This window comes from Osmerus eperlanus, chromosome 4 (genome assembly GCF_963692335.1).
Source record: "Osmerus eperlanus chromosome 4, fOsmEpe2.1, whole genome shotgun sequence".
In the NCBI taxonomy this organism is placed as follows: Eukaryota; Metazoa; Chordata; class Actinopteri; order Osmeriformes; family Osmeridae; genus Osmerus; species Osmerus eperlanus.
The window spans coordinates 11,434,665-11,451,694 of NC_085021.1; the positions used below are offsets into that span (position 1 = coordinate 11,434,665).

The 17,030-nt window shown below is 41.2% G+C and overlaps 2 protein-coding genes across 7 annotated transcripts; one reads left to right on the forward strand and one right to left on the reverse strand.

The window, feature by feature from the left end:
- Positions 1-809: 809 nt before the first annotated feature.
- ormdl2 (ORMDL sphingolipid biosynthesis regulator 2) lies at positions 810-3,057 on the reverse strand. 2 transcript variants are annotated; one of them, XM_062458988.1, is made up of 4 exons: positions 2,984-3,057; positions 1,956-2,130; positions 1,709-1,860; positions 810-1,449 (listed from the first exon to the last, which is right to left on the reverse strand). In XM_062458988.1, exons 2-4 carry the CDS (start codon positions 2,127-2,129, stop codon positions 1,314-1,316), a joined length of 462 nt encoding a protein of 153 aa, XP_062314972.1. In that variant the 5' UTR covers position 2,130; positions 2,984-3,057; the 3' UTR covers positions 810-1,313. The 2 variants fall into 2 exon arrangements, with proteins under 2 accessions (XP_062314972.1, XP_062314973.1); XM_062458989.1 differs by lacking the exons at positions 810-1,449; positions 2,984-3,057 and adding an exon at positions 2,589-2,954 and having other exon boundaries at positions 1,705-1,860.
- On the forward strand, positions 2,458-15,980 carry pan2 (poly(A) specific ribonuclease subunit PAN2). 5 transcript variants are annotated; one of them, XM_062458983.1, is made up of 26 exons: positions 2,458-2,479; positions 7,014-7,314; positions 7,419-7,588; positions 7,761-7,881; positions 7,989-8,066; positions 8,169-8,439; positions 8,597-8,942; positions 9,078-9,174; positions 9,257-9,376; positions 9,481-9,600; positions 11,385-11,513; positions 11,826-12,025; positions 12,207-12,355; positions 12,446-12,552; positions 12,647-12,745; positions 12,873-12,964; positions 13,068-13,209; positions 13,308-13,445; positions 13,629-13,688; positions 13,768-13,858; positions 13,971-14,128; positions 14,420-14,563; positions 14,656-14,835; positions 14,982-15,075; positions 15,251-15,454; positions 15,549-15,980. In XM_062458983.1, the coding sequence occupies exons 2-26, from the start codon at positions 7,030-7,032 to the stop codon at positions 15,581-15,583; spliced, it is 3,630 nt and encodes a 1,209-aa protein (XP_062314967.1). In that variant the 5' UTR covers positions 2,458-2,479; positions 7,014-7,029; the 3' UTR covers positions 15,584-15,980. The 5 variants fall into 5 exon arrangements, with proteins under 5 accessions (XP_062314967.1, XP_062314966.1, XP_062314969.1 ...); XM_062458982.1 differs by lacking the exon at positions 2,458-2,479 and adding an exon at positions 6,565-6,693; XM_062458985.1 differs by lacking the exon at positions 2,458-2,479 and adding an exon at positions 6,565-6,693 and having other exon boundaries at positions 15,251-15,442.
- The last annotated feature ends 1,050 nt before the right edge of the window (positions 15,981-17,030 follow it).

Genomic DNA, 17,030 nt, shown 5'->3' on the forward strand with positions numbered 1-17,030 from the left:
AATTTCATAGTTGGGGTTAGCTGACTAGGTGAGTCCAACTGATTTACCAATAAAACAATTAATCACATATTTTAGCTCTGCTAGGCTTTGCAGGCAAGTATCACGGACCTTCTCTTTGTTTATTTCTCTCCCAGTGAATCCCATGCAAATACTGTTTGCATTCCATACACAGTGGAGGCGATCCCAGATCGCAGCATTTATCTGTCAGCTGATATGAGAAATTAGGTCATTTGAATGTGCTTCCCAGGTACACAGATTGTTATGTTTTAGAACATAATCAAATTTACCTAGTGGACTTCATTTCCTCTGCACTACTTCCCTGAAAGAATGCAAACATGCCTCTGTAGGAAGACACTTCATCGCTGCAATGCAAACATGACCAAAGCACAGTTGGTGTGGGGGAATCCCTCACGCCTAACAGCACGTCACAAAGACTGGGATACCCCCCCACACATGTAAAGTGCTTGGAGTTCCCCAGAGTCCACAGCCCAACCCACACCGGCAATCTGAGAATGTCCATGCTTCCATGCAATGGGATAAAGGAAAAATTGAGCTGTTGTTCATCACTCTGAGCCCCTCCCCAGTTGGTTCCCCCCATCTGTAAAATCAAGACACCCCCCCCCCCCCTCCTGTTACAAAGATTTTTACCTCAGCGACTTCTCAGAATGTTGCATGGAATACACCTTCCAAATGATGTCTAGATCTGCAGATTTTGTGTTTTTTGAAGAAACTCAAATATCAGGTTTACCATTCATACAAGTCTTGACCAGATATTCAATAATACCAGTGAACATTAAAACAAACAAACATCAGATACAAAGGCACATTTACTGAGCACAATGATAATCTTTTAAATGCACGAATAATTAGAATCCTTATTAAGATTTTGGTCACCACACAACTGAAAATGTTAAAGGCAACACAAAAAAGATAGGCTAGGCTGCCATTATCTCCTGGGGTAATATAATTTCAAGACACTGACTGTTTAAGAGATGCAATTCACATTTTACTTGTGTTAGAAAACAAAACTGAATACATGTAATATAACCAAAAGTAGACTGAACACATTTACAGAAGGAATGTCAAAGAAACAATGAAATAAATCAGAGGCACTTTTTGCACATCCTAATCACAAACATACCTCAATAAGCAGTGCATTTTGTTGCATTTGCTTTAGGCCACAGTGGCAGCAAACTGTGCAACTAAATATCACTTGTACTTCCTTCATACAGGTCAAACCGAAACTCTCCTCCTGCCACTGGACCGGTAATGAGTAGTTCATAGAACCAATCATCCAAACACAATCAGTCATATCAGTACTTGTTAATCCCAAATATACGTACACCATGGAACTGGGGGAGTTTAGGAAGGAGGACACTGAGGAGGGACCCTGTGTTGATCAGGAAATGTGTGGGGTCGTACTTGGTGTAGAAACTGGCCAAAATATACCTGGAGAAAGAAAGGATCAAGATCAGAGAACCTGCCCCAGACTCAAACTTTCAAGACAATGCAGATCATGACCTACACAAGACCAAAACCAGTAAAACCCTCAAACAGTATAACATGGATAAGAAGAACTAAGTGTAAATTTGAATTCAATACAATTTAGTTATTCAATATGGCAAGGAAATCTATTGCACTGCAATCCTAAAGATGATTAGTATGGCACTGTACAGTAGGTCCTTTTGGGAGACACACACACACTTACAGCACAATAGGTGAGATGGTGAGGAATTTGCGAGAAGATGTGAACTGGATTCCATAGTCCATTTGTTCCCAGTGTGTGAGGAGACGAGCTTTGCCTTGGTCTGGCGTCTCAAAGGGAGTTCCCTTCACAGTGTGCAAGAACAAGTACATCACCTGTGAAGGGCAGATCACTCATGACATGAACACAGAACAGTGGCAGTGAGTTTAAAAGATTAAAACTTTAGTTTGGAAAAACTATTTCGGTTTACCAGATTATGGATAACATTTGTAAGGGTCCAGACAAGGGGTACGGTTAAGAAAGGGATGCTGAGGAGGACAATGTGAAGCACTGTGATCAGCAGCAGATAGGCCAGCCAGATCCCTCTACTGTTCATAACCCGTGTGTTGGGGTTCACCTCGCTGTGAGCCACACCCACATTCATCCTGAAGGAAAACATATATAATCCACTATAAAATGCAGCATATGCACTTAAAATTTCCCCAAAGCACTGACACTGATAGCTATACAGACACATCCACAAATACACTATGACATGACAACACAGGATAATTGTGGCATAAGCAATATTGTGAAACCACCTTCCAGCAAGTTTGTAATAACAGCCATAAATCAACATTTCTTATGTTGATTTGGACAGTCAACTAAATCAGATTCTTTAGAAATAGGAACTAGAATTAGAGAAAAAATAAGCCTGCAGCTAATTGTGACATGACAACAGGCAGGAAGTACAACGGATTGGTTTACACACTTCCTTCTACCACCACTAGTGAGGTAATCTGCCTACATAATCACTTCACCAAAAGTGAGGTAATCTGTCAAATATTGCATTTGAATGTCTGCATAGTAAGTTGAGTCGAGACAGAGGTGATTCAAAACGAACTTCGGCCAATGACCTGGAATTTAATTATGAATCGTAGTTGTGTTTACTTCCTTTGATGTTTACTTGTTTACTTCCTTTTGTATTCCCGGTGTTTATTTGCAACAAGAGCGTCTACTCACATCACTCACACTACACTTTCATAGGCCCAAGCCTACCCCAAGCAGTTTAAATCGACTATTAGCTACCTAACTAGCTATAGTTAGCTAACGTAGCCTAGCTCAACACGCTAACGTCCCGTTGCTGCCTGAGTCGAAAGCTGTTTATTATTTAAAAACTAAGATTGCCATTTTAAATCTGTCTACGGTTATTTTTCCATTGTTTTAATTATAAATATCTAGGTGGTGATTTGAAGAAAACAGTGTGGGTAAAAAATGTATCAATGGCAAAGGACTCACCTTCTATTAAGACCCGGAAATCCCTCATACTTTTAATCCCGCCCCTGTCTTTTTGGATTGGCTGTGAAACGTTTGACACATGATTTTAGCACCTTCCTTGCACTATGACACGCTTTAAGATTCGGTTTGATAGATATCATTTTACTATTTGACTTTTTCGTAACAATTATTTTACTTGTAAGAGACAAACGATGTATGTAAATATTGTCTTTACAAAAATATGTTTTGAATATTGTTCGTTATAAGTTCGTTATTGAGGAACTTATTTATCTAATTTCCTCAAAAGATGTATATGCCGTAATCTACTAAAACGATCAATTCTGCCTTGTCCAAACTTTTTGCTACCAATAATGACATATTTTTTTGGCATTTTTGCCATGTGTATAACAAACATTCAGCAAGCTCTCTCAATCCATTACAGGAATGTTTTGTGGAAAGCACAGCTTCCCTTCCTGTGCCGCTAAAACTTGGAAAATCCGGTAACAATGAATTAACAATGAATGGCCTATGGTTTCTCAATGATGACTTAAGTTCCTCGTCTATTAGGCTATCAGCTGCAAAAATATCTTGGGTGTCTGCATTCTGTCAGACTTCTCTCAATTGGGTAGTGATTGGGGTCCCCTTTGAGTACTAAATATTGTCTTTTATATAACCGAACCACTCAACCCTGCGGTTTTCAAAACAGTGCAGTCCCCATCAGTTCTAGCCTTCACATGATTCATTCAAATAAATCGATTGGAAACTAGCCTATAAGTCTTTCTTAATGCCAAACGTCTTGTTTAATTGTCAAGTGCCAGAAAATACACAAAACTTAAATGCATTTTGTTTATATAAATATCAAATAAAGAAATACATAGGTAATCAGATATATAATTTAAATAAATAGATCAATAAATATGGAGTGATAAATAACAAACACGTAAAGACATTACTGGAATACGATTAAACATAGCCTATGTCTAAAATATATTTCATACATTGTAATAAATAACATAGCCTATAGCCTAGGATAATTATTTCTATGATTTGTTTTGTAAATAATTTGACCACAAATGTAGACATTCATTGTTAGGCCAAACTAATACTGAAACAGCAGAACCAGTCTTTGATGGTTCGTATCTATAGATAGGCTACATCTATATACATCTTCCAGTTCCAGGGCCTTTGTGCTGTGCTGGATTACCAAGGGAAAAGACTCGTGCAACGAGGATAGAGAAGGAATACAGCCTGTTTATGCTGAATTCGTACAACTCTGACCGTTTCCACCTGTCATTGGAGCATTCACCAACAGGACTTTGTTGATTCACAGGGTGGGGCACCTACAAAATTATAGTTGCATCAGTTATTTCATATCTACAAATGGGACATTGTATCTCGAAATTACATTATATCTCTGTGATAAATTAATAGGCTGCAATAAGAGACAGGCTGAACGCAACTTAAGCGCATTTCTTACCTCTAACTGGTATATTAGATCATTCACTGCGCTGCTAACGTTCTTTGCAGCCACTGAAAAGTCATCATCTTTGCACTGACAAAGTGCTCTAAATATGCGGGAGTAATTCTTTAGGACAGCAAGTATCTTCTTGAGGCAAGGCTGAAGTAGAGAAAGAAACAAAGTAGCCTATTAGACATTTAGGATAGTGTCAAATATTCCCGACTGATTGATTTCCTAATGTTTAATTAGTTATGATCAAGAATGCATTTTAAGCAGGCAAAAGCTTACTTGTGTATTAGATCCTAGACTTTCAGGATCACACTGGTCTTTGGTATCCACCAGCGCAAGCTCACTTATCACATTTCTTTCCACATGAACCTGCAGAGCATGAACAGACACTGATTATTCCAAACAAACAAGCGCACAAGATTTCACAAAAGACATGAAGCATATTTTTGACCATTATTAGCCTACTGACTTACCATAGACTTGCTTGAAAGAATTTTTGCGATTTCATTTAGACTGGTGGCATTTTTTTTAACGTTTTTCCAAACGACTTCTGACTCTTGACTAGGTCTCAATATTGGAACGCTAAATGCACCTATGAAAAACCCAAAAAGAACAACTGTTGTTTTAAACTGCATGTACATGATTGCAAGTTATCTGTGCCTGATTTCGCGTTTCCTCTACCTTTATTGGATCTACCTTTATTGGCAGCTACCCCACATCCACAGCTAGCCTATGCTAAGGGAGTCCCAAGAATGACTCATATGCGAGGACTTTCCCGGGCCCGGGGCATCCTTCAAGTGAATGAATCCGCTAATAACAAAAGGGTAGTTTCGCTTTAGTAATAACGTAGGCTATTTGACACCGACTTGTCCACAGTAAACACTTTATTAATTTATTTGATCAACAATCGAACCCTAGCCTAAATTGCTTAATTTGTTTTGACAGCTCAAATTTAGCCTCTGGATGAGCCTATGGACCAAAATTTATTTTAAACGTTCATCTACACAAAAATGGCAAAACACTTTTTGACTTGTGGCTCTGTATTGCCCGAGTCGTGCATTAACGACAATAACGACAGGGTGCACAAAAAGTATCCTAACCTGACAGTAGTTTACAGTAGGTAGAATCAGTAGGTGCAAGAAAAAGCTCAACCAACGGTACAATAACAAATAGCCTATTTATAGGCTAAACGCGATAGGCTATATTGAATAACTTTCATATTTGAGCCACAGGTGTAGGTATAGGCTAACTGCCCTGACTAAGATTCCTGCATAAACACAACTTGGATCAAATTATCCCTGTTCCATGTCTCTTTTCCTTTATAAAAATTCCCATAAACCAATAGGCTATAGGTCTAGTGTTATTCAGCCTTCCTGCTTTGATCATAGGCGAATTTAACAAAGGTTTCATGCATAGCCTAACGTGAGGTGCCCTTATCGTATTTTTACAGTCATCATCCCCGTTCCTAAATTAAACTTCAAACATGTTTTAAAACTAAAACGACAAAAATATCAATTGATTATATATTTCATAACTAAATGCGATAAATTTGTTGATAGCTCAATCCAAATTTCTCATTAAAAAGTTCAAAGTTGGTGACTTTGTCGCACGTGTCCTTAAGGAAGTAAGTGAGGAAGTGAAATTAGGTTTTAGTCAGAGAGAAATCTTCCATATGATGAGAGTCAGATTACGATATGTAAACTTTCCATGTGCGTCTTGTCTATGTATCTTCTTCAGAAAATCTGTCAACGATACAGACTATCTGTAAGTGAAGTAAACAGGCAAATGCCCCAACTAGCCAAGTTATTACATAGGCCTACCCTATTCTTATGAAAACCCATTGTACTTTGTCGTAACGGGAATGTCTGTGTTCCTATTTAGTAGTAGACTGGAAAATTCCTCTTCTTTATTTTACATAGCCTAATTGATTAGGCTACCTACACCTGTTAGTGCAAGTTGTTATTGACGCATGGACATCTTAAGATAGGCTGATAGACAATACAATCATAAATTACAAATTGTCCAAAACAACTATCTTATAAAAATGAAATTACTAAAAAAGTGCGGACTGAAAAGACATTGCCGCGCAATGAACAGCCCAATGCCAAATCTATTGCTTCTGCACCATATCTTGACAATGCGCTCTTTTGAACGTACCCTTTTACTCCGGAAGAACTTTGTTATTGTTATGAATGAGGGGATGATAAAACAAAATCATTGGTCCACTGAAATCAACTAACTTTCATTGATTACTGGATGATGGGTACGCATAGCACCTGTGACAATTATTATAGCTATTTTGTATTTTACAATTTAAAATTCAGTGATAATGGAACAATTGAAGGCCAGCTTTCTGAGTAGCGAGCTGCTATGGTCAAGCTAGCATAGCAAGCTAATTAACTAGCTAACGCGTTAGCTAGCTACAGTAGCTAGCAAGTTAGCTTCGGTTTTATAATGTCAAATTTAGCTAGTGCTACATAGCTAAACTGAAATACTTTTATGTACAATTAACATAATCCATCCTAATCAAAGTCAGCTAATGACTGTTCAGAGCTAAAAACTTGAACCATTTTTTTTGCTTAGGCTGATTGTCCTCATTATGAACTTTGAGGGTCTTGATCCAGGGATGGGCGAATATACGTCTTCCCTGCATGGGAGCATGGAGCCGGGTATGGAGCCATCCATGGATCCGCGACTCAATCCCAGTTTACTGCAAGGTGTGGAGCTCGATTCAGATGGACTTGCAGTGACAGGAACTGAGTCTGTACATATGCTAGAAGGCATGTTCTCTGAGCTGCACAGTGTGGCTGCAGATGTGGGTATTCCCGTCACTGCTACTCATTTCGACCTGCAAGAGGAGCTGCTTTGGATGGGAAACCACAGGGTAAGATGATAAGGATGGAATATCGTTTGGGACCTTGCAATAAACAATTTGAAATCCAGCAGCTCGTGACACCAACATTTCTACTTCTCCCTACTTCTTCATAGGGACATGCTAGCTCCTTTTTTGGTTCCACCATGGGTCGCTACTCTTCTATCCAAGTGCACTCAACTGATGACATACGACACATTCAGAGCATGGAGACAGGGGTGCTGTTCCTTTCCAAGGGGAACCTCAAGTGCCTAACCCGAGGCGGCCTTGTCATGTTTGACTACCCGTGAGTAACATACAAGGTTTAATGCTGCTGTTCTGATCTGATGCAAATACTAATAACTGTTGTCATACCTTCAGAGGATTACTGCACCAGTCTCTACATGTATACATATTTTGTATCCGTATCATATCAGTAAAATTGTTTTAATCTCATAATATACTTTTTTGTGTTTTAGAATGGAGGAGGGAGCTGATATGCACGATTTGCTCATGACTGATAACAACACATTGATCATGGGTGGACTGCAAAACTATGTTCTCGAAGTTGACCTAAATACCGTGCAAGAGACTCAGAGGGTGAGATACTGGATATCCTTTGTAGTTCATGACAAGCATATTGTTTTTTTCATTCAGATATTTACCAGTCTTGAAGTGCTTTCATCGACTCTAATATTTTCCTCTAGTTCACCGTAGAGGAACCCGGGCTGGCTATCATGCGCCAGTCTAATCGTTTCTTTTTCTGTGGCCATACATCCGGGAAGGTAAAGACTTCTATCAAATCTGACATTTACTGTGACATTCCTGCCTCACACAACTCATTGCCTGTCATGAAGTATCTTATCTTTTATTTTGTGCAAAATCAGGTTACCCTTCGTGACGTGCGCACCTTCCAGCTGGAACAAGAGTTTGATGCCTTCTCTGGTAGCCTGTCAGACTTTGACGTCCATGGCAACCTCCTGGCTGCATGCGGGTTCTCTAGTCGTGGGATGAATGGGCTGGCGTGTGATCGTTTTCTAATGGTCTATGACCTCCGCATGATGCGTGCTGTGACTCCACTGCAGGTTCATGTGGATCCCCTCTTTCTTCGCTTCATCCCCACATACACATCACGCCTGGCCATCATCTCACAGACAGGTACCAGATTGGGAAAGTTTGCTTTGCATGATTCCTGTACTTTTGACAGTAGCATTCATGTCTTAAACTTAACATGGGTATAACAGAAGATATTTGTAGAAACTAAATAAGTCCACCTGATCAGAGATGATTGGTTTTCTTTGATCTTCCTCACCAGGTCAGTGCCAGTTCTGTGAGCCTACTGGGCTAGCCAACCTGGCTGATGTTTTTCACGTCAACACTGTGGGCCAGTTGCTCATGAGCTTTGACGTGTCGTCAAGCAAGCAGGCCTTAGCCTTTGGGGATTCTGGGGGCGGTGTCCACCTGTGGTCTGATGCCCCAGAGGTTTCCTTCAATGGCTACTCCAGGGACACTGAATTTGCCCTGCCATGCCTGGTGGACTCCTTACCTCAGCTTGACTGGAGCCATGACTTGCTGCCCTTGTCACTCATTCCTATGCCCCTGACCAGCTCAGAACAATTGCTATCTGACTGGCCTACCACTCTGGCCACCCCTAGCCCAAGGTAGCACATTGTCTTCAACACTGGTAACCTGCACACAGATTAATATTGTCTGTATATTTATACTGTAGTCTTACAAACCTGTGCCACATTTACATCTAGAGTTTACAAAAATGTTCTCACATTTTTTGTTTTTAGACGATCACCTGCCGTGGATCCAGAAATTCTGCGTACAATTAAAACTGTTGGTTTCATTGGTTATGCTGCCAATCCTCGCACCCGGCCCAGAAACCAGGTATGTCATTAAACAATAGGTGAAGATGCAGGGATCAATTGACATAATAATCTAATAATCAGTTTCTGTCATGCTCTTTCAGGTTCCTTATAAGATTAAAGAGGTGGAACTGGACTATGATAATTACAATCAGGTTCCTGAATCGCCTATAGGCCGTGATGAAGAGCCACACCTCTACATGATACCAAAGAAGTTCAGGAAGGTTTGTATCATCTTATTTACATTGCCACCATATTATGAGCCTGTACTCACCAATGCAGTAATTAAAAAATATTGCATACATCTTTTATCATTTGTATCTACCAGGTAACCATCAAATACTCAAAACTTGGGCTTGAGGACTTTGACTTTAAACATTACAACAGGACCTTGTTTGCTGGCCTGGAGCCTCACATTCCCAATGCATACTGCAACTGCATGATCCAGGTAGGAGTTGAAAATTGCTGTTAATTGGGTGTGCTCAAGCCTTCGGCGAGAGCACAACCTTTGTTCTCTCACATATATATTATTGGGTGTGCTCAAGCCTTCGGCGAGAGCACAACCTTTGTTCTCTCACATATATATTATTATTATTATTATTTCTTTTTGCCCCCCTAAAACTCAGTCAATATTTGGACTACATACACAACGGCGGTGTCAAAAGGTTCGTCTTGGTAGCGATTGAGTTGCTTCTATTGGGATTTACGTTCCGTTGCATGGTTTAAGTGGAAATTACGTTTTTGTGGCGAAAAGTGAAGCTAACGGTGGCTAACTTGCTAGCCACAGTCAATGACGCTACTTACGTCACGACTAACGTCACGAAAACTCGCGTGACTACCTCTAGCAGAACATTAGTTTAGCAGCTCGTTAACTTCTGGGAGATAGCTAAGCTAACTGCTTTACTGCAAGGGAGCTGGAGAAACGCCACAAGCAAAGAGGCCAGGGTGATAACTATTTACTAATTTTACTTTGTGATATGACACACAATTGTGACGTGTAATGTACAATATAAGCTGATTTTATTAAGGAAATACATCTACTTTCGGAAACAGTAGTCTACTATGTCACTGAAGTATTAGCATCATGACATTAGCCTCTGTTGGCCGGGCAACACATACTACATTGGTCTATGATGCATCTGTTTTCAATCGTTAAAATAAACATTCCTCACAAATACATTTTCGTTGTAGGATTTATTATGACATTACATTACAAGTAAACGATTTGTGGGTGAAATTATCATTACCTGTGGTTTCAAACCAGTGTTGCTCACTGCAACGCTGTAGCCTACGCGAGACACTACAAAAACATCTACACAGCTGTAGGAAGTCAAACGGCGACAGAACATGTTCGGCACTTACTTAAATCAAAAGTCTATCTAACTACTAACCTTAACTTCATTGCCACAGCCTAAACTTTGTCAATCTGTTCATGAAAATAATTAATTTCAGCCTAAACCGTACAACGGAACGTTAAATCAAATTCAACCAACGCAATCGCTACCAAGACGAACACAGCAGTAGTGTACTGTACTGTACAATTTACCGGGGCAGCTTCTCCACACAGGGCTATATCGCACTTGGCGTTGTTACTGACAATGATCGCTATCAGTGAGCTTTTTATGAAAGCGATTTTCCACTAAATAAATGTCAAGCTTATTTAAGTTTTTGGGGGCATATTTTCAGTTAGCAGATGGTACTGTTTGAATCGCGATTCCATCTTCTACTGCTGGTAACGTCGTAGAATAATCTTCAAAGGGGGTTCTTTATTCATGAATGAATGCAATATGAGTAGGCTAAATGCCTTAAAATATCACGAGAAGGGAAAAACTTAAAAGGACGTTTAAGTCATAGAGATTAGGTCAATTTTTACACCGGTCTGCCAAATTTATTCGTTTTGATTCAACGATGAGGCTGCCGCTTGCAGGGGATATGAGAAGACATCTATTTCATTCTACACTTCACTCGTATTTTCAGTTGTAAATGAGCAGCAAAAAAAATCTTTTAAATCTATGTAATCTTTATGAATAATAAGTATGCATTTTGCATTTCATACAGAAATATCAGTTGTAAAAATGTCATCCAAAAACGGACCCCTGTGCAACTGACGCAAGCAAGCACACCCTACAATTTCCCCAGAAATTGTACCCTCTCTAGTTTACTTTGGGTTACTATTGAAGATGATACTATTGAATTCAATGTTGTTTCCTCTTTTGCTTGTCTCTCTGTTAGGTATTGTATTTCCTGGAGCCAATCCGCTGCCTGGTCCAGAATCACCTCTGCCAGAAGGAGTTCTGTTTGGCATGTGAGCTTGGCTTCCTCTTCCATATGCTGGACCTGTCGAGGGGAGACCCCTGCCAGGTAGCTCATCGCCACTCAGTAATATTGTAAGATGAAAAAAGAGTAGTGTTGTTGCTGATTCAACCAGCTAGCTTCTTACATTTACATTTAGTCATTTAGCAGACGCTCTTATCCAGAGCGACTTACAGTAAGTACAGGGACATTCCCCCGAGGCAAGTAGGGTGAAGTGCCTTGCCCAAGGACACAACGTCATCTGGCACGGCCGGGAATCGAACTGGCAACCTTCTGATTACAAGCCCGCTTCCCTAACCGCTCTGCCACCTGACTCCCAGCTTTTTCCATTCCCATGGTAACCTCCACCCTTTCTTCCAGGCCAGTAACTTCCTGCGAGCCTTCCGTACCATCCCGGAGGCGTCTGCCCTGGGCCTGATCCTGGCCGACTCAGACGAGCAGACAGGGAAGGCCAGACTGGGCCGTCTCATTCAGAGCTGGAACCGCTTTATCCTCACCCAGCTCCACCAGGAGACCCAGGAACAAGAGGGACCACAGGCATACAGAGGGGCCAGTAGCAGGTAAGATCAGAGTTTTATACATAGTAGTGCAGTTAAATACCAGTTCGTTCAGCGATGGATGAGTTAGTCATGAATACAGGCAAACCTATGCCTGGTTGTCGAACAAACAGTCAGATATAATGGCGTTATGGTCATTTGTGTTGAGAGTCTCTTGCCGCTAACTGAGCTGCGTGTACTGCAGTGCCCTGGGATCCTCGGGCGAGTCTGTGATTGGACGGCTGTTTGGTTGTGAGGTTGAGAACAGCAGCCTCTGTCGTTGTGGCAAGGAGACAGTGCGCTCATCCCTGACCCTGCTCTTCACCATGCACTACCCTGAACAGAGTTCGCTCGGTGAGTGGTCCACCTCTGGGCTACACTAGAATTTGTTTTAGGTTTATCAGTGTGTTAATCAGACATATACTATACATGATTCCTTATCAGATAAGACAATCAAGGAGTATGATTTTGCTGAGATCCTGAAGAAGAGCATATGTCTGGAGCAAAGCACTCAGGCATGGTGTGAGAATTGTGAGAAGTATCAGCCCACAGTAGGTATCTCCAAACCCAAAAGTTTGTTTTATAAATCTCACTAAGACTCAGTGAATCCGTTCTTATGTTTTGTTCCTGTGTGCACACTTTTAGGTGCAGACCCGTAACATCCGCTGTCTCCCAGATGTACTGGTCATTAATTGTGAGGTGAACAGTGTGAAGGAGGCGGAGTTCTGGAAGGCTCAGGCAGAGGTGAGAATAGGAGAACACACCGTCTAATATTTGCCGTTAATATCATGTTTTTCTTCTTTAGTTGATTTGTCATACATAAGGTATAGGTTACATGTTAATCAGTCTATTTCTAATGTTCTCTCCACAGTATGCTTTCAATAAGGCCATAGAAAAAGAGGCAAATGAGCCCCCAAAGCTTAAGGAACCTCCCCCTCCCATCCCCACGGAGTGGTGCTTAGAGTAAGGAGGACTTCAGCTCCTTAAAAAGCCCTACCTTAAACAGAATGTATTACCTTTCAATAGTTAAAACGGAAACTGTTATTAACGACTTTTTTTCTACAAGGGAAGAGTTATGTAACGTGGAGGGTTTGACCTTTGACACGAGAGTGGAGGACCTGCGGCATGTCTGGATCCCCCTTACCCTGAAGATGTCCATCAGCAAGAGCCAAGGGCTGGAGGTCAGCAGTTGGCCGGAAGCTGAAGAGGTGAGAAATAGGATCCAAACAAAGCCTGCACTTGATAGACAAAGCCTACACTTGATAAACATTTTGACCTGATATCTGCACACGTCTCCATCCTCCAGCTGAGTTCTGCTGAGGAGGCTGAGGGGGTGTCTCTCTATGACCTGGTGGTCACCGTGCCTCATGTCCTGGATGCTCGCACTGGAGGGAACTTGGTAGCACACATCAAAGTAGGAGAGACCTACCACCAGAGAAAAGAGGTCAGTTGATTAGACTGACATTAGACCAGATCTTAGTCTGTGTACCTAAGGGCACATGGAGATGTGACCAACTGTGTTGTCAGATATAAATGCTTTTATTGAACAATGTTTGAATACTGATTTATATGTATTATATCTTTGTATTTGACTGTGTATATGTATTTGGACTTTTTCCACTGTTAGGGTGTCACACACCAACAGTGGTACCTCTTCAATGACTTCCTGATTGAGCCGATTGACAAGGTACAACTCTGTCCATCCACACAAATATTTTTTAAGGGTTTCAACCAGAACAATAACAAAGAAAAAATGTGTGTTCTAGGCTGAAGCAGCTCAGTTTGATGTGAACTGGAAAGTGCCAGCCATCCTCTACTATGCCAAGAGGAACTACCACTCTAAATATGACCTCCGTAGTAAGTTACACACTACTATAGAAGTAGGACCTAGACTCTCCCTTTAAGTAAAAACTCCATGCCTCATTATACCCTGTATCTGATAACTGTTCCTGGTGGCTGTCCTCTTCAGTTAAGAACCCTATAGAGGCCAGTGTGCTGCTCACTGAGGCTTCTTTGGCACGGAAACAGAGGAAGAGTCATGCTACTTTCATCCCTCTAATGGTCAGTGAGATGCCCCAGGCTGGAGACTTGGTGGGGCTGGATGCTGAATTTGTCACACTCAACCAGGTCAGTCTGGCGTTAGATACAGTCAACACTGCGTTTATCTTGTATTGTAATTTGTATTGATGCTCAACCCTACCCTGATTATAACCATTTAGTGTTGAGGATGAGTGAAAAGGTTTTAGTCAAGGACTAGGCTTAATCCATGTCTGGGAAACTGGGCCTTAAAGTTTATGGATAACTTAATTTTGTTGACAGCAATATGAATCAACCAAAGAAGTACAAACCTCAACTTTTAACGACTGCGCAAAACCCTCTCTACGGACCTATAGCATGTAATTCTTTGTGGACCTATAGGAGGAGGCAGAGCTGCGCAGCGATGGCACAAAGTCCACCATCAAGCCCAGTCAGATGTCTGTGGCTAGGATCACATGTGTGCGTGGCCAGGGTCCTAACGAGGGGGTGCCCTTCATTGATGACTACATCTCCACTCAGGAGCAGGTGACCTTTTTCTCTGTCATTGTCAGAGATACTGTACAGTATAAAGGTGTAGGGTCAGAAGTAATCCACGTTGGTCTGTTGTGCTTGTACAGGTGGTGGACTATCTGACGCAGTATTCAGGCATCAAACCAGGGGACCTGGATGCTAAGATTTCCTCCAAGCACTTGACCACTCTAAAGTCAACATACCTAAAGCTGCGCTTCCTCATTGACACCGGAGTGCGCTTTGTTGGGCACGGCTTACAGAAGGACTTCCGTGTTATCAATTTACTGGCAAGTGTGACTATTGGAATCTTTATATTCTTACATATCCCTGACTTAACAGCAGGTAAAGTACCAGTGGGTATGTTATATTTATAATACCAGGTGTATTTTCACTGGATAGCAGTGAAAGCTAACCTTTTTTATATTGGTTGCAGGTGCTGAAAGACCAGGTGGTTGACACTGTTTACCTCTTCCATATGCCCCGGAAGAGGATGATCTCCCTGCGCTTCCTTGCCTGGTACTTTCTGGGTAAGAGTTGTCCCTTCTTACGCCTCTCTGAGTATAAGCCTGCTGTAACTAAATACATAGGTTTTGACGTAAATATTTTCATGTTAGAAACATAATTATATGATAGGAGACCCAGGCGTCTGGTCTGCTTGTAGTTTTATGATTTAATAACAGGCATCCTGATCCTTGTCTCTAGACCTCAACATCCAGGGTGAGACTCATGACAGCATTGAGGATGCTCGCACCGCCTTGCAGCTTTACAGGAAGTATCTGGAGCTAAGTCGTGGAGGCGGCAATGATGAAGTACGGAAGGTGCTAAAGGGACTGTACGAGAAAGGCCGCAAGCTTGACTGGAAAGTCCCGGACTGTGACACAGGAGATGGTCAAGGTAGCCCAAAAAGTACGAAGATAACATTGCATTAGATTGCATTCATGTTAATGGCAGTCTCAGTAAACACAAACGTCAGTCATCTGAATGATCTGTTGGTTCACAGGTAATGCTGTCTTTCCCTCTGTGATGGGGCTGTGAGCAGTGCTTGAAGATATCCAAGGGATAAAGAAATTCAAGTCAATTGTATTTCCCCGTCGTTTCCCCGTCGTCAGTCAACTCTTTTTCTATTACTATTTTAGAGCCTCGACTGTGAGCCAGTGACGCGTTTCTTAAACCGTTTTCACACGTGGTTGTCCTGCCTGCCCGAACATCATATCATTCCTGAGTTTCTAACATTATTGAAACAAAGACTGAACAGTGTTGATTTGCAATTGTATGGTATTATTTGTCCTTTATAATTTGTTTTGTGTTGTTGAGTGTGGTTGAACATTATGCTGTCATATGGGCAAAAACATATGCATTTGTATATGGAGTGTCTCTGGTGCATTTTTGTATCCATAAGGTGTGTAATAAATGTCTGCAATACCTGAAGATTCATTGACAGTATGTTTTTGAATTCCTTTTATGAAATCAAACGTCATGTTAGCTCTACCCCTGATGTTACTTACATAAAATCACAATATAAAACATTCACAGCATGGGCAGGCATGCCTTTGATTATCAAAATGATTACCACATAGTGACTAATATTATTATGTACTCCTTACAAAGCTTTAAAATTTATAATTTTATTTTCTCAGCATTGTTAAGTCGATAAAAATATGTATTAACCCTTGTGTTATCTTCGGGTCATTCTGACCCATCAGTCACTGACCCACAATCGTATTGCGACAACTTTACCACATACAAAAACAAAGTGAAGCATTTTCTTTTAACCGTTGGGCTGTCTCAGACCCCCCACATTGTGAAGGTTAAAATAAAAATAAAATTATTTGTTTTTGTATTGGGTAAAATTGGGTAAACACAACGTTGGTTCGTTATGAACCTTTGGGTCATGTGACCCGAAGGCAGCACAAGGGTTAAGTCATTGTATGCACTTTTAACTTGTCTTAAACTACCACAACACTGCAGTTGAAGTCAGTTTCCAGATGTAAATGTCCCTGAGTATCCATACTAGAGACACTTGTGGACTGGAGAAGACTTCTCTTTCAGTATGTAAGTCTTACATACTGAAAGAGAATACTGAAAGAGAAGTCTTCTCCAGTCCACAAGACTTCTCTTTCAGTATGTCCCTGAGTATCCATACTAGAGACACTTGTGGACTGGAGAAGACTTCTCTTTCAGTATGTCAGGTGGCTGAGCGGTGAGGGAATCGGGCTAGTAATCCGAAGGTTGCCGGTTTGATTCCCGGTCATGCCAACTGACGTTGTGTCCTTGAGCAAGGCACTTCACCCTACTTGCCTCGGGGGAATGTCCCTGTACTTACTGTAAGTCGCTCTGGATAAGAGCGTCTGCTAAATGACTAAATGTAAATGTCCCTAAGTATCCATACTAGAGACACTTGTGGACTGGAGAAGACCTCTCTTTCAGTATGTCCCTGAGTATCCATACTAGAGACACTTGTGGACTGGAGAAGACTTCTCTT

Coding starts and splice junctions, on each gene's coding strand:
- ormdl2 (XM_062458988.1), bottom strand. CDS start 2,129: ATGAATGTGGGTGTGGCTCACAGCGAGGTGAACCCCAACACACGGGTT. Junction 1,861..1,955: donor CAAATGTTATCCATAATCTG/GTAAACCGAAAT, acceptor TGCCCTTCACAG/GTGATGTACTTGTTCTTGCA. Junction 1,450..1,708: donor ACCATCTCACCTATTGTGCT/GTAAGTGTGTGT, acceptor TTCTTTCTCCAG/GTATATTTTGGCCAGTTTCT.
- pan2 (XM_062458983.1), top strand. CDS start 7,030: ATGAACTTTGAGGGTCTTGATCCAGGGATGGGCGAATATACGTCTTCC. Junction 9,175..9,256: donor GCACCCGGCCCAGAAACCAG/GTATGTCATTAA, acceptor ATGCTCTTTCAG/GTTCCTTATAAGATTAAAGA. Junction 12,026..12,206: donor TACAGAGGGGCCAGTAGCAG/GTAAGATCAGAG, acceptor CGTGTACTGCAG/TGCCCTGGGATCCTCGGGCG.